At 38.6% G+C, this 27,864-nt stretch overlaps 1 protein-coding gene across 1 annotated transcript; it reads right to left on the bottom strand.

Moving 5' to 3' along the window:
• Positions 1–668: 668 nt before the first annotated feature.
• Bpnt2 (3'(2'), 5'-bisphosphate nucleotidase 2) lies at positions 669–27,853 on the bottom strand. The gene is made up of 5 exons (XM_076924251.1): positions 27,220–27,853; positions 16,501–16,663; positions 15,202–15,297; positions 7,402–7,563; positions 669–6,075 (listed from the first exon to the last, which is right to left on the bottom strand). The coding sequence occupies exons 1-5, from the start codon at positions 27,598–27,600 to the stop codon at positions 5,807–5,809; spliced, it is 1,071 nt and encodes a 356-aa protein (XP_076780366.1). The 5' UTR covers positions 27,601–27,853; the 3' UTR covers positions 669–5,806.
• Between the last annotated feature and the right edge of the window lie 11 nt (positions 27,854–27,864).

The raw sequence follows: 27,864 nt of genomic DNA, 5'->3' as shown, positions 1-27,864 counted from the left end.
AAGAGACCTTGAGTAAGGGCAGTATAATCCTGGAGCCAGTGCTTTCAAAGAATCAAAGTTCAGATTTCTGGGGACCCAACTCTTGCCCCTGGGCTGGTTATCAGCGCCAAGGCAGCTACGTCTGAGCTAGCCTGTGCTCTTTGCCAACACTGTCTTAGTTCTCTGCTGAGCTTGTCCATTTTCCTCCTGCCAATAGTATACATATGATGTTGTACTTAATAAGCTTGCTTATAATAACCCTCCGAACCCAGCTATTGCTTTTGTCTTCTTTTCTCATCTCCAGTCCTCTTCCTCAACACCACAGCATTTGAGACTCTTATTCCTGTTGCTTCAGGACAGGTATTTATTTCCTCCCTCACATTTCAAAATGGGTCAAAATTCAACTACAAGTTTTTTTCTTTGTTATCTATTACTTCTTGTGTATGTTGTAAGATCAGAAAATTCCAGTTCCCAGGCATTTACATTCTGAGACAAAATTTGTCAGTGACTGGACAAAGGTAAAATGGAAACCACTATTTAGTAACATTTCTGATTGGACTTGTGGGTCAGGTTCTGAAAATGGATGTTAAAGCTTGCCCAATATTTCAGATACTCTTAATCCCACAGAATGATACATTTTAAAAAGATGTAAACTGATAATAGAAAAACACCAACACAGCATACCAACCTTTTCAGACATGACTGATTTATTTGATGAATTCAAATTTCACTTGTCAAAGTATAATCAGGGGCAGGGTTTGGAGTAATTATTTCATTAGAAGCAATCACATTTTTTTAAACAGTTAATTGACCATGGGGTAGTATCTAGAGGAAAGTCAAAAGTTTAAAAACAACAACAAAAAACAACGTAGTGTGTGTGGGTGATAATTACAAATATCAGCAAAGGAAACAACTAGCTTATATTACTGAGGCATGAAGCATGCTAACACTAGTAGTGACCCTTTAGTTCAACTCAACGCACAGTCTAGACTGAGTTTGTGCAAGACACTAGGTACTGGGGATATGGTGAAAGCGCACACACACACACACACACACACACACACACACACACACACACACACACACACAGAGCCAGACATCCTCCATCTCCTTAGCAAGTACACTAATAGCATTTATGAAAGTGGTATAGGTGAGGCATAAAGCACTCTTCTGGGGATGTTTCTTCAGGTGACACCACTGAGCTCCACTTCAACCTGGTGAAGTGGGTTGGCAGGTTAGAGCCTGCTAACAAAATGTGGCATCTCTGCCAAAGGAAAACAGCTTATTTCTTCCATGGCTTTATATATATGAAGAGAAAGAAGTATTCAAAGATAAATATTTAAACTTCTCTCACCGTTGACCCATTTTAAGAAATGGATTAACAGGTAAAGAGAATGAAAAAAATAGTTTAAAAGATCAGGGAAAGGACACAATTCTGGTGACACAGGCATAGGCTGTTCAAGGCAGCACTGCCAGTATGAACGAGCCCTATGAATAGGTAGTCCATCACTCTAGACACCCTGATAGACTGCAAAGGCTGATTCTGGCCACTGCAAGTACAGGACAAGAAGGGTCCCTCTCCAAATGACTCCACATAACAAAGTCTGAAGACCATATCTGGGATTGTTTTCAGGTTACCTATCTCATGATAGCTTAGTGTGTTTTTCTCCTACTTTTTTTTTTTTTCAAATTAGAGGAACAAGTCTTTCCAGAATGACGTTTGTTTTACACCTTAATGTAATATTAATTAAATATACTAACAAAACATTACAACCCCTGCTTTTGCACTTTATAAGATATATTATATAATACTTTAGGGAATAACCACAAACACAATATATAATCAGTTGTCTTAGTATTATTCATCATCCTTAACTTCAGAGTTTGTCCTGTATTATCTTAAAGGCAAACATCTCATTTCTTCCATTAAATTAACTTACTGCCCAACTGAAAAAAAGAAAGAAAGAAAGAAAAAACCCTGTCAATGCTAAGTCAAAATACATATACCTGCTAGGCTTTGATAATATAAAAAAGAACAATTTACACATATATCAGCACCTCACAGAACCGTATCATTGTGAACTTCACTACTGTGAAGCAGCCCTCACAACCATGGCTGTCAAGATTAGAATCCTTCCCTCATTAGGAACTCTGTTATGTAACATCACACAGTTTTATTTAACTATTAGACCACCAAAATCGTACCACTAACAGCTATTTTTTAACCATAGTTACTCCGGAGAATTAGAGAAATATGAAGTTGTCTGAAATAATTTAAAAGTAAAATTTGTAAAATGCAATCTATCCTGGTCTTACATTTAATTAAAAACCAAATGATGAAACCTCATTTCAGACTTATATACATCATGATCCAGTTCTTAGAAAAATGTACTTCAACTATAAATGCTACATTATGCAAAAATAATTCATCAGTTTTATTTAATTTTAATGACTTTTCCCCAACTCTGATATAAAACACATTAAAAGAACTTAAAATTTAATGGGAAAAACCTACTTTCCCCACTTATTAAAAACAAGTTTTGTTTTATTAACATACAATGCCCTGTTTAAGGCACAACTTTTTTTTCTTAAGGAAAACTCCCAAAGATTAGTTTTTTTTTTTTTCTACACAGTTTTAAGACAGAGCCACTTTGCAGGTATACCATTAAAAAATCTTAATCAGACCTAAAATGAAAAACTACTACTGTTTCTACACAGCAACAATATACACAGCCACCATAGAGAGTTGCAGCTAGAATAATCCCAATAGTTGTTGCTTTAACCTTCCATGTTGTCCCAGGAAGGCCATCAACTATGACCAAGAAGTTGAAATGGTTGGCACTAGACTGCACTTCTGCTTGAGTTACCAGAGCACTACATCCATAGCTGGAGTACTATCCTAGTTTTGATAGGGACAGGAGCCAGGGTAAATGCTGGCCTCTCACCCTCAAGGTTCTTCCATCTCTGCCTAACCTTTGCCCCACCTATTTCTTCTGACATAATCTGAAGAACAGTCCAAAGGAAACAATGAATCCCCGTAACTGTCATATAAACATAAATCTAGATGCTCTTGTCAATTCATTATTTATCACTAATACCTCATTTAGTATTTTAGTAAAAAATAATAATAAAAAACAACCATAAAACTGGGGAAAGGAGAAAAACCACCAAGATGAATGACTATTTTGTACAGCCTTGTAAACTCAACTCAAGTGGAGGCTGGGGATAGAAGAATTGAAACCAGCAGGATAACCTATCCAATTCACTAGCATACGCCAGGCTAATATTCTTAAGATGAGTAGGGAGAGGTGCTTTGTAAAATTGTTAGTATTGAGTCATATAACAACATGAAATGTTTATGGTTTCCAAGGTAATTAATTTTCTTTACATCTCATGAAGCCTCAAAAATAATGGTTAACTAGATCTCTTCCAGGATTGGTCACTTTCACTGTGAACTTTACCAAAGTCTCAATTCTACCTGCTCAGTGGCCAATATAAAGAGGAATGAGTTTATAAAAGAATTTTGGTTAAGCAAGGTAACATACTAGTTAAGAAAGAGTCAAAATGGAAAAGGGGGCAGGGGTAGCTAAGGGACTGATGCATGGCTGAGGAGGGGACAGCGATGTCACCTGTGGAGGCTGTGGATGTCTCTGCTTCTATTAAAGGGAAACAGGTAAGTTTCTAAATATAAACTTGTTCTGTTATGTTTTAGAAATAAAACAACTTAATATTAATTCTGAAAGATATTACATACTCCACAGCAGATATGTTCTGGCACAATAATACCTCATATAAATAAATACTATTTTCCTTGTAATGTATATTGGCTCTTAAACAAAAATTTTTAAAAAAACTGAACTGTCTATAAAGGTACACAAAATCATTAGTAACTAGACAACACGAACAAATTATAAAAACTACCTTCATCTCTCAGCCAGCATCTTTACTTTTGAGCATAACACACAATATTCTTATTCTTAGTGATACCTTGTCATGAAACTAAAAACAAAAGCAATTGTGCTTACAAATATGAACTAGTTTTACTTGTAATAGATGATAAAGTTTCTGCACATTAAAAAATACCCAATTAAATTCCATTTCCTGCTTTGACATATTACAGTGAACACAGATACCCCTACCACAGGATTCTGGTGAGAGTACCTGCTTCTGGCATTTCTCCATAGAAAGCAGGATTTCCTTTCTCTTTTTGTATTATCTAGTGATTGGATTAGTTGTCTGAAACTGTTTTAAAAACTAACAAGTTCTGTTAAATTAATACCAAGTTTTCAAATACCAAAACTTTGATTTTTCACGCACAAAGGCCATTGTAGTGCATTTGTTACCAGCTACTAAGTATGGGGAAAGCACTTGTACTGTATTAACATTCACTCCACTGCTGAGGAGACACAGGTTTTGGGCCCCATGACATACAAACCTAAACTATGCACAATATACCAGACTAGGATGTCCATCCTTTGCTCAATTTTAGCTCTAAAATAGGAAAATAAATAGAAATTTTCTTTAGGCTTACATTTTTAAGTAAGAAAAAAATGAGAAATTCCTCATTTAATTTGACAAGGGCATCAAAGCCACATGAAAAAACATGACTATTTACATCAATTTTCTAGATCATACTAAGAAAAACTGCTCATATCAACAAATACAGCTCAGAAAACAAGTTCTTAGTTATAGCAACACGACAAATGCTACCATATCTTTTTCTGCCACATTCTGCCAACTGAGTGGAAAAACTTTTTTTTATCAATAAGTAATTAGAATTGTGTCAAAAGTAATTCCTTTGATAATTTGATTATTTTAAGTAAGTCTATTAATTGCTAAGAAAAAAACATTCCCATTCTTGATAATAAGACAATGTCTAGAGAAAAACCTGGCAAGGTTTCAAAAATTAACTAAAACATAATTCCTAAAAAATAGCTGAAACTATTCAATCTGTACGTCAAGTAACTTTCAACTATCACAGAATCATTTATATTCTTAGAGTATCTTACAGCATATTTCATCACTGATGGGAAAATACAGCAACTCATGGGACTAATACTGAAACTTAAAAGCAACATTTCTGTTAAAGACTAAATCTTGGTCAGTGGAGAAAGGATGAACAATGGCCCCTTCCATGGGAAAATGAAAATCAACAGCAACACTCAGACAATTCCAATTATAAGTCAGTCATTTGTCTGTATCTTCTACCAGCTGGTGAATCTGTTAGTAAAATTTCAAAGAAAATAACCTACTTAAGCCATTTCTATTAAATCCATAGAAAGGCAGATGAACAGAGCACTTGTTTGCATATTAATGAATATGAGACTTCTTGTGCTTTCCATCTGAGGAGTAAAAATCACCAATGATTTTATTTTTAATAAGATACAACCTCAAGGTCACACTAAACTCTACATTAAACAAAGCCTTCCACAAACCCAATTCTATATGGAAGTATCAACAGTGCAGACTCGTCATTTGTTGTGTGAAAATGGTGACTCATAACAGTGTAGACTCAGCTCTAGATTTTAATTCACAAATATATATATACACACATATATATGTATATATATATGCGCCTTGTGTATGACAACTGTATGAAAATAGTCTCAAAAATAAAGACAATACTTGAGAAATGAAGCAATCTAATTTCCCTGATTTTGTATCCTATTACAGGGAAAGTAAGTCTCTGATGCTTCATAAGTACTTCCAAAATACTTCAGGATGGCCTTAACCATGCATAGTCTACACCACTCCTTCAACACATCCAACAGTTCAGGCCGTACAATTCACATTTGGAAGAGTTGCACCCTGTGGTCAGGAATGCTTACTAATGTCCTGACTTTTCTAAATTTGGAAGTTTTCTGACCAGAGCTTGGTGGTTCATTCTGATGCTAGCAAGGAGTCCCCCTTCAATGCCATCAGACCCAGTATAACTGATCTCTTCACCACTCAGAGTGCTCATATGCCCGCCGAGGGCTTTTAAGATGGCATTGCCGGCACATATATCCCATTTTTTGATGTATGTCACATGAATATATAGATCTGCTTTCTCTTGAGTCATATCAGGCACATCCAAGAGTGCTAAAACTTTATAACCTAAAAGACAAAGAGAATTTAGATCATTACTCAAATGACTTAATAAAAAGTATAATGTTTTCAAGAACAAACTTAAATGGAACAGAGTAATGTCTTCATGAGTGTTCTACACTCCCTTTGCCAAAATCTAAAATCATTTCCCAACATAATTATATTAACAAATAACAAACCCAGTATTATGCTTGATGTAGCAACAATGTAATCAAACTAACTTTACTAATTAAACTATTCTCAATTTCAGCAAGCCTGTCTATGACACCTATTATAAGAGCACTATCCCACCTTCTTTAGTAATGAGACAGCACTTGCATAGGAGAAGGAAAAGAAGAGGAAAGGAGGAAGAAGAGAAAGAAGAGGAGGATGAAGAGAAAGAAGGGGAGGAAGAGGAGGATGAAGAGGAGGAGGAAGAGGAGAAGATGAAGACATCGATGATGACAATGACAACAACACCACTCACTACCACATCTAGAATCTAGTTCGTTTCATCCCCCTGGCTATTCTAGACATTTACCTTTCCTAACTAACAGGCAGGGAAGTGTCATTTCTCCCATTCAACTACCTCTACCTTAGCACTGCTGAAAAGCAATGGCAATACAAATGTTTGATTTTAATTTATTTACCTGAATTAATAGTTTGACATGATAAACATTCTTCAAGTGACCTCTTCAAGCTAAATCCAAGTTACGTTCTTCTCTTATAGACATCTCATAGTAATTAAATTAAACATTTTAGAAGGTGGTTTAATCAGATAATAAGTCAAAAACTACTTGTGGCTCACAATATCTGATTATTTTACTATTGTCTGTTTTTTGAGCTGTGGGCTCTGATTCATAAAGAAATAGTTTAAGAGCAGAGGATATATGATAAATTTGATGAATACAAAACTGTTCATCTAAAATGTTCAAGTTGAAGAGTTCAGTGATCCAGGGATTAACCATTCTAGCAATCCCTGGGATGATACCTGACAGCTTGTTGCCACATGAAACATCTCAAGTCCTCCATCTTTCCTCCTCACAGGTCAATGATAAACATATAGGACAATTATTTTGAAGTCAAGTCATATAAAAAGCAATGCTGCTGGTATGCAGTGGTGGCAATATGCTTTTGTGGTGATTTAAGGAGAGTTGTCATTAATGTAGGACTTGATTTCTGACATGGGTAATGGTAAGACAATTCCACTCGTAAGAGTTTGAGCCTGTCATGAAAGTACACTGTCTCCTTAATTTGTGCCTATGCATGAAATAATTTAGTCTCCTGAGAAATGATCACAAATGCTGACAACATACTATGAAACCACAAGATGGGAAAAAAGCAGGAGGAACATACCAGCACCACCAGCCGGGATGATTGAAGTCTGGTTTCCAAATGTCTGAAGAGCAACCTCTTTGACCATTCCTGCATGAGAGCGAGACACGATGATCTTTGGGGTCTTCTCATTGTAGGAAGAACGGGCTTTCACATTTGAACCACCATCTACCATTGCCCAAGCTAAAAAGCAAATAGGGTACCCATTAACAACACTGAAGCTTTACAACCCCAAAGCAGTACATAAATTACAATCTTCTGAACCAAGTGACTGAAAAAAAAAAAAAAAAAAAAAAAAAAAAAGGAACCTTCTACAGATTTAACCATTAAAATGTTTTATTTTTCTAAGTACAAAAGTAACTTTATTTTTTTTATAACAGGCATGTATTGAAACAAAGGTTCTAAATGCCCTGTGTCCTTCACAATTAGAATGGTTATCAAATATTTGGAATAAGAATTCTGGTACTCTTCCCCATTACCAGTTAAACCGCATGTAACCTCTTGCAACCACCCTGTAACTCAATTCCTAGCTATACTTCTCCCATTTTCTTCCTCCACTTCAAACATTTCACCTCAGTATAGCCCTTAGCAAATATCTTGCACACTGAGGTCAATATCAAAATCAGACTCAGGGAGCATAATTTTTTACAAAAACACAACTGCTTAGATAATTCAAAATTTAAAATCGATTTTCTCCTATTCCTACACTCACAGATTATTTACAATAGTATTCTCACAACTGGCTTTAAAACACAAAAGAGTTAGAGTGAATTAGATTTACAGTTTGTCTTATAAAGGAGCCTGCCCCGGTGAGTAGTCTTGATATACCTGTGAAGAGGGAACCATAACTTTAGAACTGCTTCAGGCATGTCTACAGGGCATTTTCTTGACTGCTATTTAATATAGGAGAATCCAGCCTATGGACAGTACCATCAGTAGGCAAGTGGGCCTAGGATGTAAGGTAGCTGAGCAGGTGAAGAGATGGTTCAGCCTTTAAGAGGACTTGCTACTCTTCCAGAGGACCTGAGTTCTATTCCCAACATCTATGTCAAGTATTTTACAACTGCCTATAACTCCATCCAAAAGGATCTGATCCTCTCTTTTAGCCTCTGTGGGTGCCTTTACACAAATATTCATATGTGTATGAGTGGCATACACCCACAAAGACACATTTAGAGACATAAATAAAATTTTAAAGAACTGAATGTTTTAAAGAGCTGGATGTGAGAGCCTGGAAGCAAGCCAGGAAACAGCACTCCTGTGTAGATTTTGATTCAAGTTCCTGCCTTGGCTATCCTTGATAATGGACTATAATTTCCAAGATGAAATCAACCCTTTCCTTTCTACATTATTTCTGGTCATGTTTAGGACAACAGAAAGCAAAATAGGACAGAGTATAAAAATAAAAAGCCAACTGGATACTGCCTACAATCCCAGCATTTAAGAGGTTGAAACAGGAGGGTGTTGTGAGTCCAAGGCCACTGTGGTCTGTATAGTGAATTCCAGCCACCCTGGTAAGAATGAATCAAAGAATGAAACTTAAGAAAGGGGGAAGGTGGGGTGGAGGTGGAAGTGATAACTTGGCATATATGTTTTGGGTTCAAGGTTTCCTCACTATAGTGCGAACAATGTAAGAAAACAAATTTAGTCAAAAGTTAGAACAGCAAAATTGCTACTCTAACATTCACTCACTGTGGAATACCATGGTTATCAATGAACGTAGTAGTTTATTCCTAGCTTCATGGGGTAAAAAAGGAAAATAAGGGGAGTCTGGGTTTCTGAGTCACCATGGATGATGGCGGCCTCCTAACATCTATCTACAACCACAAAGAAAGTAAACATAAAGCCCTTTCATCTATCCCTACAGGGTAAGTAGAGCTTGAAGGAGAGGGACAAATCCAAACTGATGAGAAGGCACAGAACTAAACACAGACGACCAGGACAACAGCTGCCAGATGTAATGTCAATATGGGTATGACATCGGGAACTTTGAATTGCTAAGAGGTCAGAAAATTTTCAGCGATGGGAAAACTCAATTAACAGGCCAACATTCCTTTTTAAACCTGAAATATGTCAATAAAACACTTAAAAGAAAAGGCTTAGAAATGATATGGCACCTAGGGAGGAGAGAGGAAGAAGACATCTCTTGTCATTTGGAAAGGCAACTAGTGTTTTTCCAGGAACAAGATCAAACAAGACCAAAGAAATAAAACCAAAGCAAGTGCCTAATAAGAAGCCTCCCCACCACACATGAGGGAAAGTTCCTGAAGGAGGGGCAGCCAATGGCATCCTGTCACTGCCCCCAGAAAACTTAGGTGTCCTATGGGAGAAGTAGTCTGGTTTCCACAGCAAGAAACAGCACGGGGCTAAGAAGTAAAGAAGCTGTTGCCCATTAAAAGAAGAGAGTGCACACTGATAATTGCATATTAGCCCAAAAGCTCACAATACCCAAGATACAACTCACAGACCACATGAAGCTCATGAAGAAGGAAGACCAAGTGTGGGTGCTTTTGTCCTTCTTAGAAGGAGTAACAAAATACTCATGGGAGCAAATATGGAGACAAAGTGTGGGACAGAATCTGAAGGAGGGGCCATCTGGAGACTGTTCCACCTGGGTATCCATCCCATGTGCAGTCACCAAAAGTAGACGCTGATGTGGATGTCAGGAAGTACATGCTGACAGGAGCCTGATATAGGTGTCTCCTTAGAGGTTTGCCAGAGCCTGAAATATACAGAGGCGGATGTTCACAGCTAACCATTGAACTGATCATGGGGTTTCCAATGGAAGAGTGAGAGAGAAGACTGAAGGAACTGAAAGGGGTTGTGGCCCCAAGAGGAGAGCAACAATACCAACCAACCAGAGCTCCCAGGGTCTAAACCACCAGCCTGGGAGTACATAGGGAGGGACCCATGGCTCCAGCTGTATATGTAGGGGAGGATGGCACTGTCAGGCATAGATGGGAGAGGAAGTTCTTGCTCCAGTGAAGGCAGGATGCCCCAGTGTGGGGGAATTCCTGGGGGGGAGGTGGGAGTGGGAGGGTGGGTGAGGGCATATCCTCAGAGAAGCAGGAGAGGGAATGGGATAGGGGGTTCCTGTGGGGGCGGGGAAGGGGATCACATCTGAAATGTAAATAAAATATCCAATTTAAAAAGTCTAAAAAAAAAAAAAGAACAGAGTACAACAGTGTAGTGGCTAAAAGAAACCTATCTCATCTGATAGGATTTTGTTTTAGGAAAGCAGCTGTCAATCTACTTCAGGAACAGAATGCAGAAAAATGAAAATACTGAAGGCAAAACTATATTACTTGTAACTTAAAAGACACTGGAGGAAAAAGCTCATGAGTATTCTTCATAATTTTATGTTTGTAATTATTTACAAGAAAAAGTTTCAAAAGATGAAAAAAAATCACCAAATTCTCTAATTAAGGTGTGTTAACTATTCTGTTTAACTAAGAAATGAACTTACAATGCTCTAGCTGTAGGGGTCAGTATTGCATAGAATATAAGCAATTACTAATTCAGTATTTTAACGGGGACTTCTTGTTAAATACACAATACATTAATTTATTGGTTGAACAATTTATTTTAAAAACATTATTTTAAATTATGTGTGTCTATATATATGAGCACAGGTGCTAGGAGGCCAGAATAGGATGCAGATCCCCTGGAGCAGAAGTTTTGGGTGGTTAAGTGTCTCTTACCTAATATGGATGCTGGGAACTAAGTGGGCCCTCTGCAAGAAGATTAAGTACTCCTAACCATGGAGCCATTTCTCCAGCTCCAAGACATATTTAAATTAAATTTAGGTGATAAGGTAAATGAGCAGCTACAGAATGTTTATTTTATGAATGATAAAAAAAAAACCCAGTGGAGGCCCCAGGGAGTGGCCCCTCCCTATAATCTACTACTACCTGGCATGTGAAGCCCAAGGCAGGACACTGTTTCTTGCTCCTCAGTCTGTATTGCATTTAGCTACACAGAATGTAAATCTGATTATTGTGCTTCAGCAAGTAAGACCAAAAACTAGGTGTGGATCAGTGATTCAAACACTAATGCCTGCTTTTGCTTTTTTCACTTTATAAAGTACATTCTCTCTCTCTCTCTCTCTCTCTCTCTCTCTCTCTCTCTCTCTCTCTCTCTCTCTCTCTCTCTCTCTCACACACACACACACACACACACACACACACACACACACACACACACACAAACACACACACTCTGGAAGGAACATAAAATGGGAATCACAATGACTCATTAGGCTAAGGCTTTGAAACCTTCCTGTTCTTTAAAAGGTGTTTGCTGTTGCTGCTGCTATTTCTTTCAATGTTCAAGATAGGCTCTCTCCTCTATAGTAATTCTGTATCTACAGCAGGAAGGAGAAAGGAGAAAGAAATGAATAAGGCATCCCATCTATTGTCTAGGTTAGTCAAAAATAACTTGAAGCCCTATTCATTAAATCTATGCTTCATCTCATTGCCTGAAACACAGGTCCCCAGAGGCTCTTACTTTTATATTTTTGGTTGTGAGCCTAGGCTTTAAGGTCTGAGCCATCTCTCCAATCCGAGGCTCTTACTTTAAAACAAACAAGTAAACAAATAGTCAAGAGCCACAGTAGGTTAATGAGTGGAAGTTGATGCTGAACAGGAAAGCTGACTCCCATTCTTAGGCCTTGCTTTCTATATACAGTAAAGAAAGAATTAGAAGCCTGAATTTAGGACCAGCCATAACTATGTATGCCTGTTTTAAAAACAAATAAACAAATAAAACAAAACAAACAAATTGATTCAAAACACAACACAGCAGAAAATAAATGCCACTGATAGTTTGCCACATAGAATTCTGACCTATTTCTAGTAGCTACAAATCTCCACTAGGACCATTTATGAATTCTTTCAATAAAGTAATACCAAAAAAGAAAACTCTGTGTTTCTAAGAATTTCAAGCTTAATGGGTTAATTATAAGCAGCAAGAATTCTGATCAGCTCTGCTCCAATTGCCACAACAATAATTCCTATCAGAAGCTCCATTATAGTCAACTATAGCTAACTTCTGATAACACTGATGCTCTGTCAATACTAATGTATAGCATGGGATCAAAAATTGCAAAGCAATAAAACTTTCTATCTAGGAACGGACTGCAGCCCATACATAATTATGGAAGTTCTGTTTTCTGACTGGCATGCACTTTTGCTTTAATATGATAGATGTTAAAATATAGGTTTACCCTCTAGGCATAACATGGGCATTCCCTTTCCATGGTAAAACAGAAGTACCTTTAGTCCTGAAGATATGGTAACAAAATATGAAATACAAGACAGTGATGGCTAGGTGTTGTATACCAAAGGAGTTCCATCTAGGATTCCAGCCATTATGTTTTCTACTCTCCCAGGAACACTTGTTCCTGGGTGGTATTAGAATATGTAGGACAATAGGTTAATGAATAGGACTCTATAACTCAGTCTCTGCGAATTTTGAGTCAACTGTAAATAACCTTCCAACTTTGTTTCTCCAATAAATTATCCCAGATCTAGTGTTCCCTCAGCTAAACTTAACTGTAATCCTTTCTTTGCTATTGTCAACTACTGTTATAACCTGGAGTAAGCTATGTTTGTACTTCTTTCTCCAGGAAAAGTAACACCAGAGTAAGCTAGATGCTCAAAATAGAAAAGTATACTTTATTAACTTACAAAGATAATTTGGCAAGCAACTTGTTCCTAAACTAAGACTTCTCTGGTGACTGTACTATTTACTGTTTTTAAATTACTGCTGTAATTTAAACTTAACACAACCTAGTGTCATCTTGGAAGAGGAAATCTCATAGAGAAAATAACTTCAGATTTGCCTGTAGGCAAGTCCTTCAGACATTTTCTGTTCAATGTGGGTGGGCCCAACATTCTGTGGGCAGTTCTCTCACAAAGCAGGTGGTTCTAGGAGGTATAGAAGCATGCTAAACTAAACAAACCATGAGGAGCAAACCAGTAAGCAACACTCCTCCAGTACTGCTTCAGTTCCTGGCTTCCCTTGATGAACTATAATTTGTAAGTGAAATAAACACTTTCCAAGTTGCTTTTGGTTATGCCTTTTTATCATGGCAATAGAACCTAATTATACAGCTATTTTATTTTAGGTAAACACATACCATGTCTTGCAATAAAAAAATGCCATCTTTCTACCATTCTGAAGGCAACAGTCAGAAACGAAAGGACTAGCTGCTAGAGTCCCCAAGGGAGACCCCACGTCCTGCCTCCTGGAGGATCCTGACAAGTCTGAGTTGATTCAAGACTCTACTCCAAACTCTGCCTTCTTCACACTGTTTGAGGCCACATGTGTGGCTCCTGTTCCTAATAACAGCTACTCTAAAATCTCACCTGGACACTTAGCTGCATGGACTAGAATATAATACAGGAAAAATTACGTCTCCCTCACCTCAAAACACACAAGTCGGCAAGTAAGTCAGATTGTAGAACACTGTGGGCTACGGCAAACTTCCAGAGACAGAGAAACCCACAGAATAGTCTCTTATATGGTTCAGAGACAGCATATCTCTGCCAACATCTTAGCTCTTGTCTTCCAACTTACAGATTATTGTTTAAGACCACTTATAGTTTCTATTTAAAAACTTTTGCAACTAAAAAGTATTTTAAACTCTTTAAAATACAATGAAACGAAGAAGTCTTGAAGGACGGTCTAACTGGAAAGTGAAAACTCTCACACTTGCCCTTCTGCTTCTATCTCCTAGGAATCACTAGTTCAGAAAAAAATTGTGTTTGTTTGAGGCACAGTTTCACAGAGCCCAGGCTCAGTAGCTGAATATTTTTAATATATTTTCATTAATTCTTTTGGTTTATTTCATACATGCATGTTTTTATTTTTAACTATAACAGCATTAAGAAACTAATACACAAATGTGAGGCTGACAGTATATTATCCATAATACCTGGTCATTAGGACTGTTTTCAATGGTGACATGGTGGACACTGTACAAATTAAGAGCCTTGTCACCTTAGAGTAAGGTGGTGCCAAGGGCCATAATATTTGCCCTGTAAGTTGATGGAAATTAACTATTTAAAAGCATGACAAATCATTGCTGTCGGTCAGAAATAATATTTATACTAACTATTCTTCCCCCATAACTGTGCTGTCATGGTAAATATGAAACTACTAACTATACCATTCTTTAGAAAATCAGAAGAGTGGGCAGCCTTGCTGAGTAAGTGGAGTATAATTAATTTCCCTGTATCCACTGACATTGGCAGGGCTACCAGCAAAGGTCATACCCTAACTAAATAAGAAGTTCCTTGACATGGTCATCCATGCCTTCTCAAAGCACAGCCATCAGTGACCTAACCTGTACTTTGTAGGAAACTAACAAACATGACTGTATGATGAACAGAGACACCAGGGCACTAAGAATCTATAAGACATGTGCTGTGGCTAAACATGGAACAGCTACTCTCCCACTTTTGATATTCAAGTATCACTCTACTTTATCACAATATTGAGCTCTGCATAAGATTTGTCCAGGAAAACACCAGCTTAATTTCACAAGCCAATGTAAGAATCCTAAGCCTCAACTCCAACAAGAACCATAAGACAGCCTGCTGTAGAATGTCTCTACCTAGTAATATTTCAAAAGATTTTATAGGAAACTGTGTTCTGTCACATACTATCAATGTCAACCATAAAATCCTCACTGTTGTCAGTGAAGTAGTATACAAGGGTTGAGGACAGACTTCAATTTTTAAAATCCTAGAATAGTTGAGTAATATAGACAAACAGTTCAGTACCACTGCCTCTCAAAGGTGCTAACACACTTCGTACCTGTATATTCAGAAAACGGCTTATGAATAACTCCTAGCACAGGTTTGCCATTCACAGCTACACATACCATGGTAGTGACGTATTTTCGAAGATCCTCTAGAAGAAAACACAAAGGCATGGTTGTTAGAGTACTGTGTTTAATTTCAGTACACAATAGGATACTTACCTCATTAGAATTTAGATTTGTGAAACATCAGTTAAAAGCAAAACTGTTCTAAGCAGGAAGACAAGAGCTACTAAGTAGTTATGAGACCTAATTACTTGGGCTATTCACCTAGTCCATCATTTCAGTAAATCCATTTCTTGGGCCAAATTAAAGTGAACTGAATTTAGTTTCCTAATCTGTATAGTACAGATAATTATATTATCCATCTTTAGATATAAATTAACTTTTAATTTTATAATCAAATTTAAAAACCAAGTTAGAAGTTTATAATAGTCCTTGTCAAAGGGATATGATAATATTTATGTATCCAGCCTAGTTTATTTCAGAAAAATTCTTTTTGCAAAAAAGCTCAATATTTTATGTTTTTGCTATTTACTCATATAATTAGTTTTACAACTTTAGTTATTAAGTTGTAATTAAGTTGTATTTAGTTATCTTGTATTTTCTCTTCATTCTAAATAGTAATAATCTACTGAGTACATATTATAGTTCAAGGTCAGTATACAGAATGCCAAGCTGAAAAAGTACAAACTCCCATGTTCTGGGGGTCTTGCCACTTAAAATACATCAGGAAAAAGTAAAGCAGAAATTAGATACCTCTGTGAAAGAAACAGCCTGAGGTAAGGCCACAAAGATGAAACTTAAACTAGGCAAGAATAATGTGAATATATTTGGGGGTTGGTGGTAATAATCTTGTTTTACTACTTTTCACTTTCTGGCTCTATACAATTTACAACTTTGAATTCTTCTATCAAATGTATATATAATAAAACTGAAATTCCCAACATCCAAACTAAGTACTATATTATTTTCTAATATTTTTTTTCTTAGTACTAGGTGTCTATTAGCATGCTGGTGCTACTATTAAGTATCAAGTTGAGCTCCTGATCCTGAATAGTCTACTGTTATTAGAAGAATATGATATGGTATGGGAAAGAAGAGTGAGCCATTCTGTCTAAATGGCTCATATAATAGCTTAAAAATCTAGTCTGCTTGTCTGGAAATCTAACTGGATTTTTAAACCTTAACTGGAAAAGTTCTTAGGTTTAAAAAGTATCTGCCACCATGTATATACTATATCTGCCTTGGTCTGCGTTCTCTAACATAAAATGACAATCTAACATTTGACTCACCTGTGTATTCCTGTGTAGCATCAAGTGGGTCAATCCAGACAGTCACACTTTCTGCTGGTACTTCCTTAGGAGCAGCTATTTCCTTTAGTATGTCCTCAGGAATCTTACGGTTCCATACAATGACCTCCTTGTCAGATGCATCCACATGTTCCTCTGTATTTATCTACAGTGAAAATAGTTGTTAGATACAAAGGAGAAAATCATTATCATTTAATATATGCATCTCAGAGAATTCACATAAATTCTTATTAATGAAAGCCTTAAAATACTTCAAGGAATTCAATAAAGCACTACATGGAAAATTCCAATTGACATCTTCAAATACTTTCTAATATTCAATTTTAGTGTTTTGGTTAATAAAAACAGACACTCCAAATATAGACACTAAATACATGTACCACAGAAGGGGTCACCCAGGACTAAATCAAAAGTTAAAGCCCTGAGGGTCTGAAGCTCTGCCAGATGTCTACCATCCAGTGCTAGAAAGGAGTGTGTCTCAGGCCACCTTAGGCTAATTTATAAGACTCATTTTAAAACTAAAACAAAATAAAAACCCTAAAGTATGAAAATAGATATATTCTAGAATATTGCACATAAAAAACCACATATACAGGCAAACTTCTACAACATTAACAATTTGTATACAAGAGATGTGTCTCAGGGATGGAGAGATGGTTCAGCGGTTAAGAGCACTGACTGCTCTTCCAGAGGTCCTGAGTTTAATTCCCAGCAACCACATGGTGGCTCACAACCATCTGTAATGGGTTCTGATGCCCTCTTCTGGTGTGTCTGAAGACAGCTACAGTGTTCTCACATAAATAAAAATAAATAAATCTTTCTTTAAAAAGAGATGTGTCTTAAAAATAAAGAATTTGAGTGCTAAGGGATAAAATAGCTGAGAAAACTGGTAGCCTAAAATGTACCTTTAAGAAGTAAGGAAAAGGAATCCTGGAGATTATTAAGTAGATATACTAGCAAATTACAAAACATACATAAAATTGAAATAAGCAATTGAAAAAGAAAAAAAAAGCCTAGTTATCTTTTAACTATGTATTTAAGATATATCAAATGATAAGAAGGTAAAGATTTCTATCTTTTTATTCATACAAGCAAAAATTAAAACATAAATCTGATTTAGCATAAATACATAAAATTGTGGGGTGAGGAAAAGAATGCAGACAAAAGTATTTTTTAATTCATGTATATGAGTGTTTTGCCTGCATGTATGTCTGTTATCACAGGTGGCTGGTATCCTGGAGGCCAGAAGATGGTGTAGAACCCCCTTGAACTGGACTTACAGATAGTTTATGAATTACCATGTGGATGCTGGGAACCCAACCTGGGACCTTTCTAAGAACAGCAAGTACTCCTAACTGCTGAGACATCTCTCCACCCCTCAACAAACATTTTTAGAGCTAGCACTTCCTGCAAACCATCATATATATGGATATATGTAGTACTGTGTATAGTAATAGTTCTGTTATGAAAAGTACACAGCAGAGTTTTTTAAATTGACATTTTCCACATTGGCATCCCTGACTGCTTTGAGTGATTAGATCTGCTGTGAAGCTACCCATCTTGTGCACTATAAGATGTTTTACTGCACCCCTGGCTAGATGCCTATAAAGCTTTCTTGGGTGTATCCCTCCATTTTCAGAACCAAAAATGTCTTCAGATGTTACCAAATAATGTACCTCCATCTTGCCCTAAACAGAATGACTGCTTTACATGGTGAGCATATTACTATAAACATCATAAAAAACCACACACACAGGGAGGGAGCTTGGAGGCTCTGGAGGAGGACTTATCATCTTTCCAAATTTTGTTATCAAACTGTCTTCTAAATATTTATGTTTTTGTAAGTATGTGTACCACATATATGCCCATGAAGGCCAGAAGAAGTAATGTAATTCCCTGGAACTGGAGCTAGGCAGTTGTGAGCAGCCACTGTGTGTGCTGGCACCTGAATCTGGGTCGTTTGCAATAGTATCGATTGCTTTTAACCACTGAGACATCTTGCTAAAGCCTAAATATTAACAAATATATTCATACACTTGTGATACTCCAACCTTGCTCAGAGAAACTTTTTACTGCAGTGCAGCAGAGAGTGGTTAATACAGAAACAAATTATTGTTCAAAGTATAGAAAGTGAAAATAAGTGATCAACTATAAATGAGACACCTGTATCAGCCCTGTCCCCACCAAGCCTCCAGAAACATCTAGAAAGCAGAGGTAAAAAGAATGCAAGAGCTGCAGGATTGACAGGATACTGTGAAATGCTGTACTCTGCATATGACATGGCTGTTGCATACATGAACAGCAGCAACACAAGATTGACATAAGATCAATCCAGTTAAAAATATCAGCACAGAAGGGAGAGGGGTACCCAAAGGACCCCAACTCTTAGCAGAGGAGTTACTGGCAACTGATAGTTCCTGGGAATAACGGGGTAGGGAGAGTTATGCTTTGTCTAGTCGTCTATAATATGCCTACACCCCAGTAGATAACCCCAGGCCATGTCACGTGCATATATGGGCATTACTACTTTGACTTACTAGGTTAATAATTATAAAAGGATACAAAGTTAGAAGAGCAGTGTGATGGGAGGGTCCCGGAAGGAGATGGACTGGGGTAGTAAAGAGTTGATATGATTGAGACACACTATATACATGTATAAAGCTTTCAGAGAATAAAAATTATAAAAATGGGTTTATTAATACCTATTTTAAATAATGTGCCATTTGTAGAAACTAATGATCAAAAACTGTTTTAGAATTTCATTTATTTTTAGAAATTAGGATATACACAGTGAAGCAAATAACTTCCCTACACTTTAAAAATTAGGCTAATGGGGCTGAAGAGATGGTTCAGTTTGTGAAGTGCTTGTAGAAGCATTGAGTTCTGAGTGTGGATCCCCAGCACCCATGTTGAGAAGGGACTGGGGTGTCCCTGGAGCTTTGTGAAAGAAGGAAGAGTTAAGAACCATAATGGCCTAAGATTTCATTGAATTTAGGTCCACAAAGTTAAAGAGAGGTACAATAGTAGTTGCCTGAGACAGGGAATAGAAATAAAAAGGCTATTATAAAGACAAAACATTCGGAAACTGAATAATGATGATGGTTCCACAATTTGGCAAACCTACCAAAATTACTGTATACCTGAAGTGGACAGATTTTATGATAAATAAATTTTGCTGTAATAAAGTTATCTATAATTAAACAAAAACAAGGTTAGCTAGGGAATCCTGAAAGGTGGTATTTGACTTAAGACCTAAAAGAGAACACAGCAGGCTTTAGAAAGTGAATTCTATTCCTTGAAATAGCAATGTAGATGCTGAAATGAAGAACATTCCTAGTTTGTTCCCAGAGCAGTGGGGCAGCTGGGAGGCAAGCATGGCTGGAGTAAAAGGCACTGGGCATTGGTTCAGAGTAATGGAAGCCACAGCTACTGGGTACAACATGATGCCAACTGCTTTCTTTTATAATGTATACTGACAACATACAGAGAAGGAGAGTGTGAGGGAGATAAAAATTTAGAATGCAAGAAACAAACAAAGGCAGTCAGCTGATGATTAACTCTTGAGACAACACAAAAGAACTTGAAGAAAAATTCCAGATTGTCAGGTGTAACATACTTATTATCAAATGCATTTTGATACATAATTACATAATACATAATAAGCAACAAATATTTAATTTTCATTATTTCATACTGACTCCTCTAATATTAATGCAGTGTGAAGTCAAGGATCCCAGTTCCACCCGAGTAGAGGTCTCTGAAACCCCTCAGGCTCCCATAGGTTATACCTAGGCCTCCTCCCACTGTCAGCTTCTCACAGGTAGGTCAGTGAGTCTTGAAGATTCTACCCCCAATTTTAAGTCACCACGTCTATCAAGAAAATACTTGTTTAACTTCCTCACTTGATTCACTCACTTATTCAACAAATATTTAGTTTGTTGTATTCTAAGCTATTTTGTTTACCAAAATAAAATCATGAGTAAGACAGACCAAAGTCACATCTTCTACAGAGCTTCCCTTCTTTCTTATTTATTTTTAAAGTTTATTCTTCTCTCATTCATTACATCCAACCAGTTTCCCTTCTGTCCACTCCTCCCAGCTTTCCCCAACCCCCTTCTTCCTCAGATCCACTGCTCCTCCATTTCCCTTCAGAAAAGAGCAGGACTCTCAGGGATATCAACCAAGCATGACAAAACAAGATGCAAATGTAACTTTTATTTGCCAGATCTAATTGGTGTCACAGAGGCTTACTGCTAAATAAATTCACCCTTTCTAGCTCTTTCTGAATTCTGACTAGTACAACTCAGCTGTTCTGGCCCAAACTCTTCTCCAGGCTGACCGATTAAATCTGGCTTCTCTCAGCTTCTCACTGAATTAGTCTGCTTGGCCTCAAACTAACTCTGGCAATTGTTAATGCCTAGGTAACTGTTGCATGTCTAGCCATCCATTTTGTACTGCTACTAAAACATGTTGGAGATGATTGCATATTGTGTTATGTTCTGTTTTTGGTGGTCTTGGAAACCAATCACAATAGAATTCACTTAGAACTGCTTTGTACAGTTAGCCACAATAAGCTTATACCCATGCCAATCATCTGGCAGTACTTCCTGCATCTGTTTACAAGTGTTTATGGATTTTGCATATATAAGCTGCCACTGGGCTGGACCCCAATGTAAGAGAGACACTTGATCTAATATAAGTTCCCAAGTTTCCGAGACATTCCTGGATAACTGACATCCTGGTTGGCAAGGTAAGACATGAATGTCAGGCAAGGGAAGTCCCCCACCACAGCTAAATACCTCAAGCAATGGAAACAGAACAAGTATACAACAAAGACATGTTCCTAAGGAAACACCCATCCCTAAATCTTGAGTGGTGGAATAATTTGGCATAGATGTTTCAGGCTTAAAAGCTCTATGGGATTCTAGCTAGGGGTCAAAGTTCAGCTCCAGAGTCTAGACTCTGTATACCTATTGATCAGTCTTGGGGTATATGTTCAATAAACCAGCCCTATTTGACTGAGATAGGTGTCTGAGTGGTTTGTGTGGTGATTCCAGATCTCAACAACAATCCGTTCTATCTTCTAGCTCCTTCTCATTCTCTGCTTGTTCTGTCTTCACCTGCAACCTGTCTCTGTAAAACTGTCCCAGTAAAACTGCCTCCCTCCACTCCCTACCTCTCTCTCTGCACTAGCCTCTTAAGTTGCCTCTCTTTTCTATCTGTTCTCATGGGAGCTGGGTGTATACTAATGGTGTGTCTTACTCTAGCCAGAGGGATTAGAGGTGTGTGGCCTGCTGCAATCTAGCCAGATCAAAGAGAACTGGAAGGTCTTAGGATGTGATCCCTTGCTAGACAAACATGTTACTGGATTAAAATTCCCCTACAAAATGAAATAAGACTAGGCATGAACCCTCTTATCAAGTCTGAAAGAGGCAATGCAGTAGGAGGAAAAGGGTCTCAAGAACAGGCAAGTCAGAGACGTTACTACACCCACCGTTGGAGTCCTACATGAGCATCAAGCTACAAACCATAATATATGCAGAGGACTTAGCTCAGACCTATATAGGCTTCCTGATGGTTGATTAATCTCTGTGAGCCCCTATGTGCCCTGGTTAGTTGATTCTGTGACCTGCATTCCTGTGGTGTTCTCAATGCCTCTAGCTCCTACAGTTCTTTCACCCCTCTTCTGTGGGGTTCCCTAAGCCCCACCTAAGGTTTAGCTGTGGGTCTCTACATCTGCTCTCATGAGTTGCTGGACAAAGCCTCCCATTGATGATCTGTGTCCATGGGATTAACCCAGGAACTAAGTATAACAAAAACCACAAAAAGCCTTTGACTTCCTACAAACAGTTCTCACCAAGCACTACCACTCCTTCTTACCTCAGTCTGGCTACTCTCAATGAAATCATTTATGATAGGAATAGAAATCAAGATTTTCAGAGAAGCTATGATTTTAGTGGGTAATATAAAAAGTTTCTAAAAAGCAGAAAATTGCAAACTGACCATACAGGCTAAGCCTGTAAATGATGCCTAGTATTGCTATTTCTACCCATTCTTGGCAACTGCTTATCTGACATAGTTGTTATCTGACATTAGATGTCAGAGCCAGTAAAATATGGCCAAAAATGTGACATATCTAACTTCTTGACTGATAAAAAGTTTAGTTTTCCTCTTTTTCCTTCCATGTTTTCATGGCAGAACCACATATGTACAACAGCAACTGGTTCAGAGTCACAGTACAAAGGACAGCTACCTTGGACAGCACTGGCTACTTAAGTCTTTCCTAATGAATGTATTATTCTCTTCATATCTAATACGCTTAGCAGTTTAAGAGACAGGATAAATTCTTACATTATGATTCAATTTTGTTTTTCTTCCTCTAAACCTCAATATGGAAGAACAATAGAAGAAAAAAATTATAAGTGGAACAGGAGACAGGAGAAATAGAAAATACATGCATAGTAAATAACACGACAAAATGGTAGATCTGGATCTAAGAAATAAAAAAGCTTAAGGGAGAATAAATATAGTTTAAGATACATTTCATACACTATAATGAATGATACGTTGCCCAGATTTTTGTGATATATATGAGGCAGTTATAAAAGAGAAGTGCTCTATAACTTTTTAAATGGAAAAATGCTAATCTGTGCAACCAAGTCAGGGATCAGCAATAATATATTTATTGGATATAAAGGTTGTTAAGTTAGTACATAATACATACTTACATGTGTATATATAACACACATATACAATTTAAACAAGTATTCAGGCTAGTCTCGCAACTTGGGCTCCGGAATGAAGAAACAAACTATTCTTCACCAGAACTATGAAAGTTCAAGGCCCTCAAACACAATTGGTGCAGTTATGATAGATTAGTTAGTTTGGGTTGAAGGGCTTTTGACCTTTATAGAAGAATTAACCATCTATCACATTTACCCATAAACTATTATATAATTAATGTTATTAGATACAACACCTCACATACAATTTTGTATATGCACTCTAATAGATGATAGGGTACCCAGATTTTTTGAGTAAACATTATTTCTGGGTATAGCTTGAGTGTTCTGTATACATTTAGCATTTGAAAGAGCAGATACAGTAAGGTTAATGGGTCTTACTCAATTCTGTGAAAACCTGAATAAACAAAAGGGAAAGGAAGAGGAAATGCGCCCCTTCTGCATGACTGCTGGAGCTGAGACAGGACTCTTCTGTTCTCCAAGTAAGACTTATACAATGGGGTCCACGGTTTTTATGCCTTTGAGTTTTAGCTGAACCACAGCAGCAATGTTCCTGGGCTTCCAGTACGCAGGCTAAAGATTGTGTAACTTCTCAGCCTCTTAAAGAACCAAGACCTTCTACTAAATATCCATCAGGTGTTTCTCTGAAGATTGATTATTTTCAAAATGTAAAAATAAATGGCTACCATATCTGTCCTATCTGCCTCTCAAATACAGCCTGTAAAAATTATTACTACTGTCTCATGCCTTAAAAACGAATACAAACAAACAAAACTAGACTCTTAAGTTTCCCATTATACACTGTGTGTATTCCCTCACCTTATCAACTTTGCTTCCACCTCATGCTACCAAAGACACCTTCACCAAAGATAACTAATCAAGTGTACAAAGGACTACCATAAAGACTTTGTTCAAGGCTAGGAATATAGCTGAGAGAGCAACTGCCAAGTTAGTGTAAGATTCTAAGTTCAATTCCCAGCACTGCAAAAATAAATAAATTAAATTTATAAGTGGTCGGTTCTTAGTACCCAAGTCCAGCAGCTCACAAATGCTTTTAACTCCAGCTCCAAGGAGACCCAACACCTCTGGTTTCTGAGGGCACTTGTGCTCATGTGTACATACCAACACTCACACACAATCAAAACAGTTTTTAAAAAGATGCTTTCTTTAAAAGAAGAAATTTCTTTGAAGAAATCTCTTGCAGGACTGAGAACTGAATCCAGTGTTTCCCACAGCTGCAGATGCTCTAGCAGAAGCTGCAGGTCCAGTTTTGTCATTTTTATGCATCCCTAAAGACTCCTTATCCTATCTATCTCTATCCCTTACAACCACAACCCACTTAAACAAACCTCTTGATTTCCTTATAACACTATGCTCCTCATTTCTCTGAGCATCTACTCTGTTATTCCGTTTGTCCAAAGCACTGTAGTTAAGACTAGAATTTGTTATTTCACCTATATTGCTTTTACCCAGAACCAGGCAGGCAGTTATAAGATGGCTCTCGATGATTACTGCTTTGAAGCAGTGAAACTAAGCAATGCCTAGCTGCTTAGGCTACCCCTAAGCAGCTGCCTCCAAGACTGTAGGTCCATGGTCTGAGAACAACTGATGACAAAAAGAAACCTAACAATGGAAGGGTGAACTTGTGTTTTGACTGGGCAGCACACACTTCTCCGGAGTGCTGTCCATCTGAACATGATCTCACAAATTAAGCCAGATACTGATTTGCTATGGAGGGCTGTCTGGGGGGTCATTAAAGGATGTTTATTCTATTGACTTGATTGCATTCTACCCCTGGGTGTGGCAACCTAAAGTGTCACTGGCCTCTGGGGGGGGGGGGGCGGGGAGGGGAACAACCCCTCCCCCAAAGTTCTCTAGAGTGATTGCCACTATACTGTATTAAGGTGAGAACATCAAACAGGCAATCTCATTTTACAAATTCCAGACAGGGAAGTAGTGTGAAAAAAGAAAACACACCATTTTCATTTTGAAAGGCAGTAAGATTTAAAAGGGAGCGAAGGAGATGTTCATAAATCAATACAACATCCTGTTACAGAAATCAATACCTAACTTGAACACTGAAGGCAGATAGACAAAGATTCAGCCACAAGAAAAGTTATTTTCTATTAAGGCACTAAGTGAACATCTGAAATCCAAAAGCTGGGTGTTATTTTAACAAAATGTCATGTGCTACCCTTGGCAGCTATTCTTTTTGTTTGTTAATACGTGAAAACTTGAGAGAGAGGTTTCAAAACTTATGATGTAGCTTATTTTACCTTAGATAAAGCAGCTGTGCTTGCTACATTTTACTATCACTACAGCAATAATTGTTTATTTTTCCTCTAAGAGGAGCTCACATAAGCTGTGAAGTGTCATGAGCCAGATCACCCATTTGGAAAATGGGCACAAATGAAATATACCTTTAAAAATTGCTATTTAATTCAAATAAAGTTCTATGTGACCAGTATCTGAGCTGGTAACTAGAATACATTAAGTGTATTCATTACAGTACCATATAAATATCATTTATCAACCCCCATTTCTTCCATTAACTTTTAGGGAAGTACGTGTATTTTAAGAAGACCAAGGTATTTCACCAGTATACCTCACATCTAGAAGCAAACAGTGGTGTTATTTGTCATAGTAATAAAAGGGTAATGTACAAGGAAATGTGGAAATATTCAATGTATTGTCTAGGAAAGCATTTGAAAAAAAAATACCCTCCAGTAATGTCAATTACATCTGGTATTCAGCAGCTTAACAGTTGACATCCAATGTCTCCTGGAGGGAAAGGGGGGGAGGCAGTGACAACAAAAGCAAGACCAAAAGAAAAACAAACCAGCAAGAAAGGAAGGAGCATTACCTAGATGTGAGATTCTTTAATGACAATACCAATTCTTTAAAGATCAACAGGTCTGATGCCTTCCAAAGAAACCTGGGTTTAATTTTTACTTTTTTATCTAATCAATAAAACTATTGGAAGCAACTTTTATTTCTAGAAGCCAAAATCTACCTACTGTTAGACGATACATTTAAAAGATTCTGCTACACTATGCTGAGCCCTTCCTCCAGAAGTACAATACACTGGAAAAGGCCCACTGAAAAGTTGGAGGTTGTTGCAGATACCTGTAATCCCAGCACTCAGCAGTCAAGAAGCTGAGGCAGTGGATCTTGAACTCAAGTTGAAGCTTAGTTTCAGGTCTGCCTCGCCTACTTAAAAGAAGCCACAAGAAAGCAAGGGTGTAAAAGCACACGCACCCGCAAACACAGGCATAAGAAAACGCAGCTGCAGTGAAAGGATTCCGAGAGGGAAAAACTGCTTAGATTAAGACAATATCAACTCCTAGTCAAGAAACGTACTGAAGAAAGGGTGGCTGTTACTTAATTCTCTCTGACATAAGCAAGAATCTTGAGGGCGAGAATACATCGAAATTGTGAGAAAACTATCTCTGAATGTTTCCTTGAAAGGTAGCCCAAACTACACAGCATTTTTAAACTGGATCTTGCTACAACTACAGCTTCAGCAATTCATGAGCAAATCCCCTTCCTCCCGTTGGTCTGGCACACTAAAGATTTCTACAGGCCTTGCCATTCTGAGTGGCTGGATGGCCTTGCCAGATAACATGGACTCAACAGCCACGACCACCTCAAGGCATAAAATCCTACGAGAACACAAAGGTCCAAGGGATTCAATCCCCTCCCTTAGAAAGCAGCCTGCTAAAGACGCGTGGTTCACTTAGCCAGCATCCCAGCATCAAAGCCCATCCAGTTCTCCCCAGCGCGGACAACACCCGCCCGCCCACAACCAGGGAGAGGAGGAGGAGCGTGGCCCCGAGTGGTAAAGCCACGAGCTTCCCCAGCTCCCGTGTGCATGACCTTGCACACATTATCGGGGTCTTGGATCCCCGCACAGCAGGTCCGACCCCGCTCCGGGCCCGCAGCGCGGCCAAGCACCTACCTGCACGCTGGGGAAGGCCGTCTTGAGCAGGTAAAACATCTTGCGGTTGGACAGCACGTCGCCGCTGGTCATCTTATCGTCGGCGCCCTCGCGCGTCTTCCCCTTGGACTTCTCGTGGAGGACATTGCTCTCGCGGACCCGCCTCACCTCGTCGCCGCCGCGCTCGGCCGCCAGCACAGCCACGGCCAGCATCTCGCGCAGGTCCACCGTGCCCCCGTCCGCCGCCACCTCGGCCGCCCCGCCCGCCGGCTCGCCGCCCAGGCCGAAGAGGCTGAAGCGGCCGGCCAGGAAGCCCGAGTAGAGGTGGTAGAGCACCCCGAGCCCCAGCAGGAAAAATACGGCCACCCCCAGCGGGGACAGGCGGATGCCCATGGGGGCCATGGCGCGCGCGACCCGCGCTAAGGCCGCCTCAGGCCGGCCGCTGAACCCGCTACAACGGCGCCCGGTTCCTGGCGCCCTCCCTCGCCATCACCGCACGGGGAAAGCCGCGCCGCCGCCGCCCCCCGCGCTCCGTACCCACGCCCCTGCCTTGCAGCAGCCAGCAGCGGGCTGCTCGGCCTTCCGCGTAGGCCAACGGTCGGCCGTGAGGTGAAAGGGGAGCAGGAGTGTATATCCGGGTTAGGAGGGAGGAGAGAGGGGGCGGAG

The sequence above is a fragment of the Arvicanthis niloticus genome, chromosome 25, assembly GCF_011762505.2.
Source record: "Arvicanthis niloticus isolate mArvNil1 chromosome 25, mArvNil1.pat.X, whole genome shotgun sequence".
Lineage (NCBI taxonomy): Eukaryota > Metazoa > Chordata > Mammalia > Rodentia > Muridae > Arvicanthis > Arvicanthis niloticus.
The sequence above is the reverse complement of the archived record's forward strand: the minus strand, read 5'-3'. Positions and strand labels throughout refer to the sequence as shown.

Coding starts and splice junctions, on each gene's coding strand:
- Bpnt2 (XM_076924251.1), bottom strand. CDS start 27,600: ATGGCCCCCATGGGCATCCGCCTGTCCCCGCTGGGGGTGGCCGTATTT. Junction 16,664..27,219: donor CGGCCTTCCCCAGCGTGCAG/GTAGGTGCTTGG, acceptor TTTTCACTGTAG/ATAAATACAGAGGAACATGT. Junction 15,298..16,500: donor TGCTACACAGGAATACACAG/GTGAGTCAAATG, acceptor GTTTTCTTCTAG/AGGATCTTCGAAAATACGTC.